At 31.6% G+C, this 17,300-nt stretch overlaps 2 protein-coding genes and 2 long non-coding RNA genes across 6 annotated transcripts; 2 read left to right on the top strand and 2 right to left on the bottom strand.

Annotated features, from left to right (window-relative positions):
* The first annotated feature begins 3,640 nt into the window (after positions 1 to 3,640).
* On the top strand, positions 3,641 to 4,046 carry LOC149094166 (uncharacterized). The gene is made up of 2 exons (XR_016198508.1): positions 3,641 to 3,762; positions 3,844 to 4,046. It is a non-coding gene; the product is annotated as an uncharacterized LOC149094166 (long non-coding RNA).
* An 894-nt stretch (positions 4,047 to 4,940) lies between these two features.
* On the bottom strand, positions 4,941 to 8,309 carry LOC107367568 (nucleoside diphosphate phosphatase ENTPD5). 3 transcript variants are annotated; one of them, XM_015935283.3, is made up of 2 exons: positions 7,936 to 8,309; positions 4,941 to 7,049 (listed from the first exon to the last, which is right to left on the bottom strand). In XM_015935283.3, exon 2 carries the CDS (start codon positions 6,998 to 7,000, stop codon positions 5,357 to 5,359), a length of 1,644 nt encoding a protein of 547 aa, XP_015790769.1. In that variant the 5' UTR covers positions 7,001 to 7,049; positions 7,936 to 8,309; the 3' UTR covers positions 4,941 to 5,356. The 3 variants fall into 3 exon arrangements, with proteins under 3 accessions (XP_015790769.1, XP_015790768.1, XP_015790770.1); XM_015935282.3 differs by lacking the exon at positions 7,936 to 8,309 and adding an exon at positions 7,157 to 7,264; XM_015935284.3 differs by lacking the exon at positions 7,936 to 8,309 and adding an exon at positions 7,178 to 7,264.
* Positions 7,315 to 11,130, top strand: LOC107370639 (uncharacterized). Its single transcript, XR_016198507.1, has 6 exons — positions 7,315 to 7,558; positions 7,955 to 8,292; positions 8,376 to 9,055; positions 9,161 to 9,394; positions 9,525 to 10,135; positions 10,221 to 11,130. It is a non-coding gene; the product is annotated as an uncharacterized LOC107370639 (long non-coding RNA).
* A 3,015-nt stretch (positions 11,131 to 14,145) lies between these two features.
* Positions 14,146 to 15,413, bottom strand: LOC112539816 (uncharacterized). The gene is made up of 4 exons (XM_025162607.2): positions 14,722 to 15,413; positions 14,576 to 14,647; positions 14,407 to 14,496; positions 14,146 to 14,354 (listed from the first exon to the last, which is right to left on the bottom strand). Exons 1-4 carry the CDS (start codon positions 15,409 to 15,411, stop codon positions 14,292 to 14,294), a joined length of 915 nt encoding a protein of 304 aa, XP_025018375.2. The 5' UTR covers positions 15,412 to 15,413; the 3' UTR covers positions 14,146 to 14,291.
* Positions 15,414 to 17,300: the final 1,887 nt, after the last annotated feature.

The following is a 17,300-nucleotide window of genomic DNA, read 5'->3' as shown; positions in this document are numbered from 1 at the left end:
TTTTATACTTTTCTCTTTTTTTTGTTCAAATTATCATTTTTTTCCTGGTTTCTTGTTCATCTTTTTTGGACAATTTTTGTCCTTCTTCAATCTCAGAAATTTTTAATACAAAAATTGATCAAGATACAAATTTTTCTGTTCATTTATCGATTTTTTGTTTATTTTCCGAGCATTCATTTCATTAGATTACATTTTTGGTTCAATTTAGGTTCAATTTAGGTTCACATTTTATTGGAAAATTTTTGAACCAAATGATTCTCAGAATTTTTGCCAAATTAATTGCATTTTTATTGTCGATGGTTCAACATTTAATTGTTTTTCGTTTACACAACCGATCAAAGTCTTCTAATTGTTTGAGTTAATGAGTTAATCAACTTTGCCTCTTGGATTATGGTTAACCATTGAACCAGAAAAAAGTGAATCTATCCAATGTTTAATCGAGTTAAATGGTTTCCATGTTAATTAACTTTTTTTTTTGCATTTAAACCTTGCAATTTTCAGTCTCAATGGATACAAGTTAATATGTTAAAGGTTGTATTGATCAATAAGTGTTTTTCAGGTAAATTGTTGTAATCCGATTAAACGAGCTTCAGGTTGATCACAAGTTAAGATTGATCTAATTTGGTTAAATTAACCTTTCTGATTGGTACATTTTCTGGTTAAAATGTATTGACTTTGTGGTTACCAAGTTATAAACCCAAAACATGAAACCAGATAAAAGTGAAAGGTTAACCCAAATGGTAACAAATGACTTTTATTCAATCTTTAATAAAACCCAATGTTTCTTGTTTGGTGAATTTCATTATTTGTTAATTATCATTGATAAACAATAATAAAATAGACATCCAGCTGATTTTGGTTGACAATTGAATGATTTAACCATCAATTTAAACCACAATTGATTCCTTTTTTGATGAAACTGGTGAGTTGAAAGAGAAAATCAATTTACTGGTTTTTTTATTTTCATTTTTATATCTTGATCAGTTTGGGTAATTACTTTTGGGTTTCATCTGGTGAAAGTTGATACATTTTGATATCTACAGAAGTGAAAATGATTCTTACAAGCCTGATTAATGGACATTGCGATTAATCAAACAATTATCTTGTTCAACCATCGGTACATTAAATACGATTTTGGCAACATTTCACCCAACAATTTTCATGTTGTATTGTGTTAATATATTATCTTATGAAAACTGAAATGAAAATGAGGCTTTTGGACACTACTTTTCGTATGGATATTTCAATTACTGTATGATTTGCTTCAATTTGGTCAGTAAATATTGAAATACAATGAATGTTAATTGATACGTTTATTTGACAATCAATTGTTAACAATTTGCTTTACATTTATCCATTTACAAAAGGTAATACAAATGTAAATACTTGGTATTGGGTACATTAATGAAACCAGGAAAAACCAGAAACCATTTTTGCCATTTCACGTTATTTTATTTCATTTTTGTTGCCTTTCAATCTTAAGTCTTCTCGTCATCTGTTATAATTAATGTAAATTGATAGGTTGATTTGGTGATTTACCGGGAAATATAAAGAGTAAACATGAAATGAAAACTTTCCCTACTATTACATGTAATGCATTCATATGTATTAGTATATTAAACCTACACAGGCTTGTGATACAAATAATTTATCGATTAAGCTCATCGGTTTAAGCTAATGGTAAAGGTGAGAAAAATTTTAAATCTTCACTCAAATCAAATATCAAATTGAATTAATTAAGCATTGAAAATTATTCAAGGATTGGATCATTATTTTTGCTTTGTTTGGTTACTGGCTTTGGGTTTAATGTTAATTTGGCTTTAGTTTGATTTCATAGGTTGATTTAACAGTCTCACTGAATCGATTAAAAGTAGACTAGATTTACATTTCACTATTGTTTTATAAATCTATCATTAAAATCAGGAGAAAGGTTGGGAACAATGGAGCTAAAAATGAATATAAATTGTCGACGAGATCTAGTAATGAATACAATGGAGTTAATGTAGGAATCATAATGTATGTTGATGTTAAGCCTATTTTTGCCTTCATTAATCTTAAACCTGTAAGATTATTCAAAATTATTTAGGTTTATGAAAATTGGGCCAAATTACCGGCAAAATAAAATCTTCCAAGAAAACCAAAGCATCTCAATCATCGATAATTAACTGGTTTTCTGGCTTCTACTATTTTAATCATGATTTTGGTAACAGCACCGAGAAATTTGTCCGAAATCCGTATCATCGAGGCTTCAGTCCAAAGGCTTATAACACTGGTTACAAAGCATATAAATTCAACTTTTGTTTGTAAGGCAACATAGCTAATTGTAGTTTCAGTTCCCAATGGATAGGCAACATTAATATCGAAAGAGTTGTTGTCACGAAAAGGTGAGTTGAATTCTGACCCCATTATAGCATTATACAGATAATCCGTGCATGGTTCCTCTTCATACTTTTTGTAACAATAGCTAGTGTAATTGGATTCATCTGTTAGGCCAAATCTACCCACTTTGAATTTCTCATTAATAGGCACATAACGTTTGTTTTCCCAGGCCTTAGAATTGGAAAAGGACTGCTCCACAATACATTGACGAACACAAGAGGCTTTGTTTTTACATGGAGTACGGCTATAGTCTCGACACTTCGAATAAGGCGCTGGAAGCTTGTGGATCACTGTACGTTCAAAGGTTACTGTAGCCAAATTATTATCCCCAGTGTCAAATTGAAGGAAAGCTGGATTACCAAGGGATTCATCAAGACTTTCCGAGGTGTGGGTTAAAAAGATGCCAACACGTCTAGTCTCTATTTGGGTTACATTGAGGACTACTTCAACCATGGATTGTGAACCAATTTTGCTCTTTTTATATTCAATAGGGGTTTTAATATCTGAAAACAGGGTGAAGCACTTGGTATACAAACTGAGATAGGTGATTTTTTTAGGTGATAGGTTTCGTGAAAGGCAACCAGTGTAACGATAGTATTGATCAAGTACCCTACAGGACTGTACAAAATTATTGTAATCGGGTAAGTCCTGGCTTATCTGTTCAATGGTAAGATCCGTTAAATTATCTTTGTTCCTATTAAAATTTCTCTTGTAAAAAAAGCACAATGATACAGATGGTAGTTCAGTTTTGTCGGGATTACGAATGTAAACATTGGTAGTTTTAGTAAATTGCAGATAATAACAGGTTATATATAAAGCTTGGATAAAACCTCCGGTGTAGCTTATTATTTTAGCATAAAAACGGTAATTTGATCTATTACGACTTTTTAGTCTATCACCAATTGGTTTAATAACTTTGTTGTTGGATATATTTGTGTTGACATTTAAAGGTGAGGTCGATGGATAATAAGAGTCACGGTCAAAGGCTGAAAAACGAGGTAAATTTGATTGGGATTGCACTGGTTTGAACTCATTAGCTTGAAAGGGTGATGACATTTTTGAATGTCGCGGCACAAATTGTAAGTTGAAAAACGGTTTACTTTTCAAATGTTTACTTCTTTAAGTTTAACCGTTAAACTGACAACACTCATCTTGGATTTTCATTCATATCTTTTGAAAATTAATTCAAATTTTATTATTTCATTGATTTTTTGCATTTTAATCAATGAAATTTCCACATCTATTTGCTCCATTCTCACCTAACGATTGGAATTAATTGCTAACGGAAATTGGATTGGCTATTTTCCCACAGTCTCTTATGTAGGTGGACTGTGTAAATCAAGGTTGGTAGAGTAGGGCGACTTTTTTATAACATGTTTACCAGTAGGTTTCAAGTTCAATGTTCAATATGCAGTATATTGAATTTATAACAAAATTACTCATAATTTTTCTTCTCTTTTCTAGATTTTCAAGAAAATAATATTGATTATCAATTGTTGGCTGGTGGCATTGTAAATGAAAGATGGACCAATTATTCTTCTTCCTTTGATTGATGACAAGTGATAGTCAGTTTAATATTGGATTCCAGGCAGATTAATTGAAGATTTAATTTGAAATATGACCAAATAAATGTGACTCCGGAGGTTAATTCAGTACAGAGTTACCATCAGACTCGCTTAGTACATTTTGTACTGGCAAGATGACTTACGGTAAAAGCTAATTTGTTCAGGTGCATTGATTTGTATCACTCATTATGTTTTGACTGTTCACTTGATTGTCTCAAATGGTATTTAGTATACCATTTGAGATACATTACATACATTAGTATTTACATTGATCCAGCTATTTGATCAACTAAATTACGTTTTCTTGTTTAATTCATTTCTTTTCATTATCATCGAGTTTTGTTTTCATTGAGATTAACCATCTTATCTGTTGAATGAAAATCCAGTAGTACTACGTAAATTATTTCAAGTGCAATTAAAAGGTTTGATTCTTGATAGAAGTGACTTTGAAAGTCATTCAAATTAGAAACTATTTCGACCAAACTTGTGATTAATTAATTGAATTGTAACTCCTTGACCCAAAATGATTGTAAATAAACATTGATAGCATTGAGGGACTATTGCAAGCAAAATTGATGCAAGATTGAGCTAAAATATCGATTCAATTCAATCTTAATTCTATTTAATTTCTAATTGAGACTCTGATTATTTTACAAAGCCTTTAACTTAATACTAATCGTAGTTGATTCGATTGGTTTTGCAGGCTGATTATTAGCTTGTTGTTAAGTAAATTGATAGCTATGGTTAGCATTTGCAAATGAAAATGGGAATTTTCAGCTCATTTAAAAGATCTTGCTTCGTTTATTGAAGGTTAATTGTTTGAGATTTATGATGATTTGTTCTTATTTTGAGTTAAAATTCCCATCTTTTTCCTACTAATCGATTGCATCCATTAGTTTAGGCTTAATTGCCACTACGTCATTGATTGCACCGAAATAAGCTCACATTGACACTTGATATGTTATGATGAATAAAAGTTGAAGTCAACAAATGAAATTTCATTCAATCAACTTTTTAAGTCATTTATTTTTTTATCTTATTTGATCTTATTTTCCGCTGATTAGAAAGGAAAATTTACAAATTTGAACAATCATTTATAAATGTATAATTGCAAATTATATCATAACAAATAATAGAAGGCAATTTGTTATTATTTTTGTTTTCAAATCATTGAAACATCACAGTTGAAATAGTTTATCAACAAACATAACTATTTTTATAAATGTCTCTAGATAAATTGAATGATTCCACTTCTTGGTTGGGTTGACTTTTTTTATGATTAGTTATTAACAGAGTGATTTAAGAGTCGATGAGCATTTGGTTTAAGCATGAGGAACTATTTACAGTTAACAGACTGACGAAAGAAAAGAGGAAGAAAAATTTACAATTTGCTATTCCAAATGGAGAAACGGTCACCTAATCAAGCTAACAGCAGCTCCTAAAGCCCAGCTCGATTCAACACCTCGGACTCTTTTAACAACATTGATTTCTTTTTGCCAACTCAAATCATATCCTGCGTTCAGAAGATTTGTAATATAAGCTAGGTCGAGACAAATGAAGGGATTTTCAGCGTAGATACCATTAATACCAAGAAGAGGTGCATCATTGAAAACCATGAAATTAGAATTGAATTGAGCATCAGATCGCCCGGCCTCAACAAGTCTAGTCCTATCTGGATTAAGTGTGTCGAATTGTTGACCACAAAAAATTTTTGCGGCTAGATAATAATCCTTAACTCTGAGGGAACCACCATTTTGGGTCGCATTGACTAGCCCTACATCTGAGGCACGGTCATAATAATATGAAATGGCGTAGATTTCTCTACTCAATAGTTCACCAGGTTGGTGGAATATTGGCTGTTCACCTTGATTGGTAACATAGTCACGGGCAATTTTAAAGCAGTCTCCTTGAGTTCCTTCAATCAAATAGGTACGACCTTCGAAAACCCAGCTTGTTTTGGTGTTTTCGGGGAAACATGGGTGATTCACGTGGATGATGTTATCCTCACTGATTTGATTTGTTACATTTGTCAAGGCTCGGTGAAGAATTCCCTTCCGTGAGGACATTAGACCAAATCCAAGATAAGAATGAGTGTATAATTGTTTCGTAGTACTAATCAAGTTGCGTTCAACGATAAAATCTTTTGGAGACCTTTGCAAAGTTTTCTCTCTGATTGGTGTGAAAGTGACTTGAGTTGATCCACCACCGAGATCAAGATGGGCAACAGAATTGAGATCATTGTTTAAGAGATTCAGTAGAAAATTTATGGTGAACCAGCCAAAAACACCTTCATCTTCACCATCCATTATAGATACTGAGGAATTAGATTCCATTTTGAATGGATATTCCAAACCACGAAGGAATGTATCAACCTCTTCAAGAATGGCTTCAGCTTGATGGCCAGGTAACAATCGAAGTCCAGCAGTTGCTTTGACAGCTAGAGGAGTTGAAGATCTCTTGTTGACTGGTATACGTTTAAATGCAATTTCAAGTAAAGGTATAAGACTATTAGCTGCTTCTTTGGGTTCATCAGCATAAGCCGACAGGCCGGGTTTGACTTGTTTGAAATCTTCATTTAATAATTTAACCTTTTTACCACCATTTCGCAAATTTGTAATCCTAAAAGTGAAAACATGAATTCTAGTACCGGTGCTACCAGCATCAAAAACAATTGAATGTGTTTTATAACTGGTTGAGGCCTCAGTAAGTCTACTTGCTCGACTAGAAACAAAATTTCTGGGTTCAACTCTTCGTACACCTAGTTGGGCATCCGATAGCGATGAAGACGATACTGGCGATGATGGACGAGGCTTGAATGATGCAGGTAAATTAAAAGGGCCAAAACCAATTGTTATCAGAGTGACCAGTAAATAAATAGATATCACAATAATAAGGGTTAAGACTGTTGAATTTCTTGGTACCATGTCCATTGGTATACAGCTCAAAAGGCTTGGATTGCTATTACTTTTGAAGCCACGTCTATGGATCAAAGACGTTGGGGGCGGTGATGGAGAAACTGTTTTAGAATCAGCTCGTAATCGGGTTTTAGTGATCATGGTTAAGTTATCAGCTATCAGCTTGGATCAAATTTATCAATACAATAACCTGGAAGGAGAAAGTAAAAGGGGAAAAGTAAACATTAATAATTGAAGAGCTATAAAAGCTTTAAGCATCAGGCATCTTTAAGATGTATAATATCAGGTAACACTTACAAAAAAAACCACAAAACACACCTAAAAACAATTTCACCATCACAGTAATTGTAAAACAATTAAATTGGCCATTGATTGAGATCAGGCTCAAGAAAGGAAAAGCTATCAGCAGGCAACTAAAGCAAAATATATTTGCGCATGAGCAATCTTATATTTACAACGATTTAAAAATAAATCGCTAATCATGTTTATTTTATGAACTTTTTTTGATGCAAACCAATTTGCTTGTCTAAAGATGAAAATTGAAGAAAGCAATCAGCCTAGTCAGCTGATTATTATCTCAAGATTATTTAGAGAGTGAATAAGTAAGCAGAAAAAAAGCAAAATTTTATGCTCAATAGGAATCAAGTTAACGTTTTTTGACGAGTCAATGGCGATCTACCAACACAACCAACTCAAACTGTAAGTAATCTTTCTTTTGCAACTGTTCAACAATTAAAATTCCTTCTTCTGAAATTCTTTTGGCTTAATGATTAATAATCTATAATCGATAGAGGCTAAGTGAATATCTTGGTGAATGAAATATGTTTCATTGCAAACAATAGTCTCAATTGCTTGTAGGAAAAAAAATGCATGAAAAAAGTGTAAACAACAATCCTTATGGACTGTAATTAACCATATGAATGATTATTTCATGATCTTGCTCCCATTCTCATCCAGTTATACAAAGACAATCAACCCTTTTCATCCCAATCATCAACCTTTCAAGATTATACGAGTATAAAAAAAACAAAAACTAAAAAATCAACAATAATATTGACATTAATAAGTTGCTTTACCTCTTAATTATCTTTTTAGCTTCCTTCGCTCTGGAGTCTTCAGGAACTGTAAACAGTGAAAATGCTCAGGATGGCAAGAGAAACCAGGGCAAAAATCAGGATTCTTCAATCGATAACCACCCACTAAAAGCAATAAATGTGATTGTTCACTGTCCAGATGAAGCTTACAGGCAACTTTTGATGGTCATCAGTAATTATTGGTTTCAACAGCAAGGGATGATTTATTGGCGAGCACGAAGCAATCAAGAAAGACGATGGCGTAGAAGAAGCTGATCAAAAAGAAGAAAAATGAATGAAACTGTAACAAACGGTTTGCAAAATTTAAAGCTGTTAAACTTTATAAATTGTAAATCATTAGCAAGTATCATTCAACTGTTAATGATAAATAAACAAGCACTTCAGGCCGACTATTTATACTAACTCTGTGTTTTTATCAATAGGAGCGGATTTACCGGAACTTTTTCAGATAACAACCAGAGGGGTTTGGCTCCTATACAAACAATAACAATGGCGATCACTCCTCTCTTCAATAATCCCCTGATGATCAATTAAGACACAAATCGAAGGCAAATTAATCTATCTTAATCTTCAATCCACTCCTCTTACTGTTTTACATCTTGGTGCATTTGTCTATGGCTTTACTCTATTGCCAACTTACACTCTCAACATGAGAACTGAACGTGTTACTTGGAAAGACTTTTAGCTAACCAAGATGCTTGATTGTTTGATCATTTGATCCATCCACATTGATTAGACAAATCATCGCTATTAATATCAACATTTCTAATGGAGGTAAATCCAGTTTAACTTGGAATTAAATGATTTCTTTCTTAGTTAATTTATTTTATTGAAGGATCAACTTGTTAGCTAATAGAGTGTGTGGCTCTTTTCACCGCCCTCTTTTGTCTTCTTTTGTCTTAACTCAAAGAGCAAAGCTATTTCCATCGACAACTTTCAGTTTTCTGTAACAAAGTAATTCAAAGTTTAATCTCTAGTTTGAACCAGTTTTATTTAGTTATATTGCATCTTCAAGATTAAATATTATCGATAGTCTTGTTATATTTCATTATCATTTCCATGGAGTATCCAATTTAAAGTGGCAATTTGTGATTTCTTCATAGTAAGTAATATCTAACGGCTTCCTGGTTAATCCTTCAACCAGCCTTTGTTTTTTTTTCTATAATCAATTGCTCTAGTAACTTTTACTTTTTGTTTCTTTTTTTAGTTTCTTCTAATATTAATTGGCAATCTATTAAATCAACTCTTTTATCTGATTTCACGATGATCCCCATTTCTTGGATAATTATGATTAATTGGTCTCTTTTTTTACATGATTTACAGCCTATTGTGTCCTTCAAGGCAGGCTAGAAGGCAATCTACTTGTGAGGCTGTTGATTTATCAAAGAAAATTATACTTGCTCAATAATATTTAGATGTTTGTCGATCAAAGTCTGACCAGGTTTGACTTATTTTTTTCTGGGCCAATCTCTACTAATCAATATAATCGAAAGCTTACATTATATCCTCTATTAAACCCTTTAATTAATTTGCAACTCTTCTAATACTTTGTTTCCTTCTAATGTAAATAGGGAGAGACGACAGAGAGGATCTTCAACAACCTGAATTGGAATACGTTATCTGATGTTCAACTGTCAATCATCAGTTCGGCCAACAGTCAAATCAAACCAAGGGTTAGGCCTGGATCCTGAGGAACTGTAGTTTCAACTTTAAGGCAAATTGGGAATCTTGATTGCATCAATTTTTATCATCATTATCATCATGATCGTCATCATCAACCTAAAGAGCAACAAAAGCACCAATTGTTTTCATCTGAGGAATAAAAGGGATCAACTTAAAGCAAATCAACATCATCTTGTTAACTTTTTAACATGATGTTTGCGGTTAATAGCCAAAAATCAAATAATCAAGATCAAAGTTGATTAAGCTCTTACAATTTGGCTCTCTCTCTCTCCCTCCTGGATTCTTAATAGTGTTGATACTGTTAAACTCAACATGTTTTGAGACAATTTAACCCTGAATAGGCCTCAATTTAACTATTAAAGGGTGTTCTTGCCTGTTCTAATCTTTCAACTTTGCTTTAAAAGATTCACTGAACAGGTTTGTTCCCTAAGGTTATCTTGAAGACTTGCCCAAGGCCTGATGCACAAAAAAAGCCAAAAGAGATGATGTTCATGAAAAGGTAAGATATTTCCAGTTTTCATCAATTCTACAATTTTTTGATTGTTACTTGCTCTTTTGAGTAACGTCTTTTTTTCCTTTGCAAGCTATTAGGTTGACCGAGATTCCAATGAGTGATTGTATTTTGCACTGGATTTTGGAAACAAAAAAGAAGAGTATCATGATCATGATAGAAGCCGATAATAATAACATTTTCGATGAAATGAGCAATGCGGGTTTTGAAAGGGCAGTTCAGACTCATTTAATTGGATTTAATACCCAAAAAGAGCCATTCCAAACAATAGTTGATGCCAAAAGTGACCATCTTGATTTGTGCCCGTTGAAAGTAAACAATCAATCGTTTTGTTTATCAAGCAAACGGAACAATATTAGAATGATTTAATCTTTTAATCATGAATATAGCTGATGATAAAGATCAAAATGAAGAGTTTTTGGAGAAATCTCATTAACAACATTTCCCATACAGTTGAATCAGAAGCCATCAGAAGCAATCTTGAAACAAACCTGATGATGATTATCAAATTTAAATTTAAATTTTACTCATTTGATGCAGCCAAAATTGCTCTTGAAATTGAATTTAATCACAGCCAAATAATCATGAAATATGTTTGACAATTGGGGTTGATTAATATGCTAAAAGTAAATCACCAAGCTTTACTTTTGTACCTCCAATGGTCACCTCACCATATAATTAACTCTCATGAATCATTTCTAATCATGGTTTCAAGGCATTTCAATTCTTCATGCAGACCCGCAAAGAGTTAACATGTAAAACCGTAAACCATCCAAATTAAATAAGATAATCATGTTAACCAAACCTCACACAATCATAAGGCAACTGTTGAAAATTAAAGGTTTGATTGTAATCAAAAGTAAACCTGACCAAGATATGGCAAGACAATTGACATTATTGATTAAGTGTCACGTCAAACAGTTGTATCAAATTGTTTGATCAAAAAATGTCAGCCAAAAGACGAAAGTCAATTAATCAAGCAAGATGAAGATTTACCGATTAAATCAACACCAGGCCATCATGATAATCATTTATTTACACTTAATGTTACAATTGCAATGTTAACAACTTTAAATTTTCAATTTAAACATTTACTTTTTTGCCCATCTAATGAATTCAATTGCCAGACCATAGCAACAACCAAAAGCTAAACAAAAGCCCGAAAAAATCGCATCAACCAAATTTATAATTCATTAAAGACTTTCAACTGATTAAACGCACGGAAACACAAATTGAGTTAAAAATGACCGCAAAACAAAAGTCCAATTCACAGCAACATTAAAAGCTATTAAAAGCCGGACAAAAGCATAAACCAAATTGAATCTTAATGATGTGAGAATGTCATCGATTGTGACAATTTAACTTTAAGTTATCAATCAATTGACATTTCCAAACATTTGTCATTAACTTCAACCTTAACCATGAAATGGTGTAAAGCAATTAAGAGTCAACAGTAAAGTTGCTTAAAGGTTCAACAGTTGAACCATCAAACAAAATAAAATCTAATTGTAACAATTAAAAGGTAAAAGGCTAAAAATTGCCTTTGAAATGTTGAGTGATTTAGATTTTTTGCCGAGATGGAAAAGTTTACCTTAAAAAAAAGAGCTGAGCAAAACTCATTTTTACCCATTTTCATGGTTTCAACATTAAAGTCATTCCTTTATCATTATCATCATCTAATTACATTTAACATTGTTTATCCACTAATTAGCCTTTTAATAACGAATTGGTAAAAGATGATAATTTAAGTTTAATATTTAAGTTTCAAATGAAGACAAAAGATGATTATTTTCATTTCTCAAATTGGCTAATTATTTTTGAACCAAATAACGTTATAAACTTAACAGCAACAAAAAAAAGAGTGAAAAGCTAGAGGCAAATTCAATTGATTTGATTCTCTCATCATTAACCATTATCAACCATTAATTTAATAGCAAGAAACCCTTTAATCGAGATGTTAATGAAAACAATCATTTCTCTTGTTAATGATGTTAACTCGTTAAAAACATGACAAAAATCAAGTTCATTGACAGAAGGCGATTTCAATTTCATGTTGCCAGGAACAAAAAAACATTTTCTCAATGAATGAGTATTTTCCTAAATCAAAGGTTCACTTGACATTGAATAAATATCAATCAAAGAAGCAGAAAAATTGTTGAAATTGTTAATTGAATCATCAAAAGGTATTTATATAAAAAACAGATCAACTTGAACCAATTAAAGGTTCATCTATGAATGTAGCCAAAAATTAACCCAATTACAGCTTCCGATTTCATTCCACATTTGATGGAGAAATGATTTTTCCATTTAAAAAGCTTACATTTTCAAAGTCAAAGCTTTTCGCCATAATTTAATGTATATTAATATTCAAATGTCTTGCTATTTAAAAGATGATTATTAAAGGCTTGGCAATAAATTAACTTTTATCATTCAACATTTATCAATTTTTAAATATTTTAATATTACATTTATATTTATATACTAATGCCTTGAGAGGTTAAGTTTAAGGGTCAACCTTTTTTATCCCCTTCTTACCTTGATCTGTATTTGCGCTCATAATTTTGGTTCGTCTTCACAATAAATCTTTAAGGTTCCTTCATTCAATTCATCAAGGTTAATCTGGAATGTGTTTTGCATTTTATTATTGTATTGATGATGGTTGACGGTTTTACCTTAATCACAATGAGAATGGCTTTTGACCCGATTTTTACAGTAAAAAAATGGCTTACAAAGGCATTTTTGTTGCTCTTAATGCTTTATCCAAATGAATTTACTCTTTTAAAGTCCATTAGAAATGACCAAAAGTAAAATAATCAACTGTAATTGAGGTAACAAATGAATAAATGATTGCCAAGTATTTTACATTGTTTAACGTATTTCAGGCCTTTATACACTTTTGTGCCTTGAAAATGCTCTATGCGATTTGAGATTCAATTTTGAATAACTTTTCTTCTTGTCGTGATTCAGTGAATTAAATGATTTAATCATGAAACTTGTTCATTCAATGGAAAACTGTAACGGAAGCTTATTCATGGAAATGATGTTATCAAAGGTAATCTTGAAATCTGGATCTAGATTTTAGTCTAATTTTAACGCCATTCATTTAAAATTGAAAGTTTGCAACATTAAATTTCGTCTAAATTTTCTCGCCTTTGACCCGATTGACTGGAAATTTATATAAAATATTATATTTGATGAATATTTTGATGGAATCATTAGATTTCCATTTTTCTTGGTTGCCTTTCAATTGTTGCTAATGGCTTTTGAAAAGACTTTAAATATACAGATTAGCGGTTAAATTTGAATCGGAATTTTGATTGTCTATTTATTGTAAAATTGACTAAATTAAGATTTTGAGAAAATCTTTTTCAAATTATCTTCAACAAAATTCAGACTTTGCCTCATAACTTATCCGTTAATCACGGGTCGCTTAATGTGTAATTTGTAATACTGAGCTGCTCTTCAAGTACAATTTATTAGTATAGAATCGGCTTTTCCAGCTCAAACCATCATCACGGTATTTAATAAATTTGTTTGCTATCAAACTAATTTGTCACAATAATAATGCTAAATAACCCAATGATTTAATGTAAACTTGGTGACTTAGTCGGTTGGACTTCAAGTGTCTTTTAGTCCAAGCTAAGTTTACTGAATGTTTATTAAGATCAAGTCAACTTTACTCATAAAAATGAGTTTACACAAAAAGTTATTTTCTTGTTACAATAATAAGTCAACTTTGAATAAACTGTTAATAGTTGAGTCCGCTTCGAGGCCAAAGTTGCCACTCTGAGTCAAGACATTTCTTGACAAATCAGATGAATATCGTTTATGATAATATTGACAATATTATGGATAAAACGTTGAAATTTTCAGTCATTGATTGGATTTTAGTTTTGAGGTAGATATCGATTTTGAAGATGTAAATTTTATTCGTTGATGGATCAAGCCAATTCCAGATCAATTACATTTGAATAAATCATTTGAGATTTCGGAATCAATTAATTGAGCTAAAAGCATTATTAGCATTTTTATTGTTAGTTTATTATTGGTTTTAGATGATAATGTTTCCAAAATGATGGTGATGATGACGGATTACAATCCAATTAAATATGGTTAGTTGAAACACTTGACTTATTAATGAAGCTCAAAAAAATGATCCGAAATTACAACTCAACATCATCATCATTGATATAAACTCTAGGAGAAACTAATGAAAAATAGAAAGTTAGCAAATGAAAATGTCATTATTAAATACTCACAATTAACACAAAATCTGTCGTTATTACCCCAAAATCGCCAATCTGGAAGCCAGTCGTTGGCAGCGTTGTTCTGTTCAAGATTTCGATTATCTGCAATGATAAACATTCATTTTAATATTCAATTAATATATAACTTTGGAATAATATTGTTTCACAAACTTCAATTTACTTTTAATTTCATGTTTATTTTAGCTTCACTTTTAAGATATACTTGATGCCACATTGGATAGAGCCTTCCAACCTAAACGATGAAAGGAGACAAAAAAATTAACTTGAAACATTTTACTCAAAAAGCCATTTAAATCACAACTAAACCTTGTTGGTTAATCTGGCACAAACGAGACTAATCACTAAAGTATAACCAATAATGTTGATTCCGAGGCAAGCAATAAGACCATCCATTACAATGGAATGATTTCCAATGATAATGGCAAACTGTATAAACCAAAGCGATTGAAGAGCTACTCCAGTGTAAAAATAAAAAACCATGAAGCGAACTTTTCTAAAATTTAAATCCAACTCGTTGAACAACACTGTCGCATGTCTGGTAATGAATCTAATGTCACTATTGTAAGGCTTGTCAAGTGATTTGAGAAGTAGTGAGGTTGCATTTATTAGAGATTCCATGTGAAAATGATGAACAGTAGCATAGAGACAAAGGATCGCGGCTACACAAATCAGTTGAGTTGCTAAAAGCGCAACTAAAGGTGTCAATGTTAAGGTCCATGCAACCTCAAAGAAGAGTGTTTTCAAGGAAAAATGATTGTAAAGGTTAATGACGAGCTCATAGTTGTAGAGTATCGTTACGTAAAGAACGGTCATTGGGCAAATAAAGTTCCAAAATAAACTAATGTAATAACAAGTGCGATTAAAGTCTTTTTGTTGAGGCTCGACGAATGGAAAGTGGGAAAATCCTTTTTTTAGTAAATCTTTTATTCTGATTGCTGCACCAACAAACCCACCTTGTCTTTCAACCAACATTATACCTTCATGAGCGAAGTACATGACGGCTGTGCCAACAACGACAACAATCTTCAGAACATCTCTGTCTTTGGATGCAAACAGTGGATCACCCAAATATATTGCTGTGTCACCTTCGGCACTAAAAACAAAAAAGGCTCTTGAAAGGTTGATCAATATGAAAAATCGAACCACCCAATTCTTCAAGTCAAATTGTCGTTTCATTTCTTCAAGTTTCTCGACACTTTGATCGAAACCCAGTCTCAGTGCAAAGTAAAACACAGTTTGATGTTCCAACGTTTCAGTAGCACCAAGTGCGAGCTGCTCAAAATCATGATCATTCAACTGTTGGCGAAATATCAGTTGAACAAATTTCCACAAATCGGAAAGCAACAACACCACGCGAGATTTAGCAAAATTTTGTTTCATTTTGCTTCGCGAGTTGGTAAGTTAAAGTCAAAAATGCTGCAATTTACTGAATTCATTTGAATAAATGTTTTTCCCTTTTAAATGAACTGCAAAAGCTATAAATTTGAATTTCTTTAATCATCACGAAAGGAGTGTCTATTGGTTAATATTGATCAATGGTATTTATTGAAAATGAGTTTTCTGGTTTATATTTTTCTTTTATGATCAATTAAATTCATCATTATGCATGATTCTCTGTGCATTAGTTGATTATCAAGAACTGTGTTAAAAATTGATTAATGTTGAAAAACAATTTAATATTTAATTTCTTTCACTCCTTATTGTTTTATTTCTTAGGAATCTTATTTTAGACTAACTCATCTTATTAACCTATTGACAATTTGAGTTCAAAGTAATAAAATAAACGATTCTCAACGTTAGTAAAATTTTCGAATTTTTACTAGTATTTCTTAACATGAATAAATGATTGCCAAGTATTTTACATTGTTTAACGTATTTCAGGCTTTTATAAATTTTTGTGCCTTGAAAATGCTCTATGCGATTTGAGATTCAATTTAATTAAATTTCATTTAATTAGATAATTTAATCATGAAACGTGTACATGTGTTGAAAAACTGTAACAAATTGTTCTTATTCATAGAATACAGTATAACAGTATAGAATCGGCTTTTCCAGCTCAAACCATCATCACGGTATTTAATAAATTTGTTTGCTATCAAACTAATTTGTCACAATAATAATGCTAAATAACCCAATGATTTAATGTAAACTTGGTGACTTAGTCGGTTGGACTTCAAGTGTCTTTTAGTCCAAGCTAAGTTTACTGAATGTTTATTAAGATCAAGTCAACTTTACTCATAAAAATGAGTTTGCACAAAAAGTTATTTTCTTGTTAAAATAATAAGTCAACTTTGAATAAAGTGTTAATAAGGAGTGGTCCCTAAAAAGTTGGACAAATTTTGAATCAAATTTCAAATATGTTAGAATTCTTCGAATAAAGGATTCTATAGCGCTAATTAACGAGCATTTCATGCTCTTTCCAAAGATATAATTTTTTTTATCAGAATGTTTGATTAAATAGAAAAAATTGACTTTGATTAGATGATAAGTGCAATTTAATAGTTCAGTTTTGTCAAATCCCTATGAAGCTAGAGATCAAGCTATAAGCAAAATAGTGTTCACAATTACTTTTGAAACTCAGAATTCGCTGATTAAAGGTTGATAAAATTATGAAAAAAACTAATATGGGTATAACAGGTTTGAGCGAACATGGTTCAGGTCAAAATAACTGAAAATGTGTGCAAAAAAAAAATTTTGAGCTCTCCTGAGAGATGAACTAAAAAATTTTGAAGCCGCGTTCTTCGAACGGCCTTTTCGGCCAAAATTAAGCAAAGTTGCTGAATGCTGAAAAACAAGACTCATTATCTGTCCTTATTGAATATATTATCTCAATTTTAACGAAGAGTATCTAATACTTATCGAGTTATTAACAGTTAAAGTTTGTC

The sequence above is a fragment of the Tetranychus urticae genome, chromosome 2 (genome assembly GCF_039701765.1).
Source record: "Tetranychus urticae isolate SD_2017Ah chromosome 2, NJAU_TeUrti_SD_1.0, whole genome shotgun sequence".
Lineage (NCBI taxonomy): Eukaryota > Metazoa > Arthropoda > Arachnida > Trombidiformes > Tetranychidae > Tetranychus > Tetranychus urticae.
Note: the sequence above shows the minus strand (reverse complement) of the source record. Positions and strands in the feature narration are given on the sequence as shown.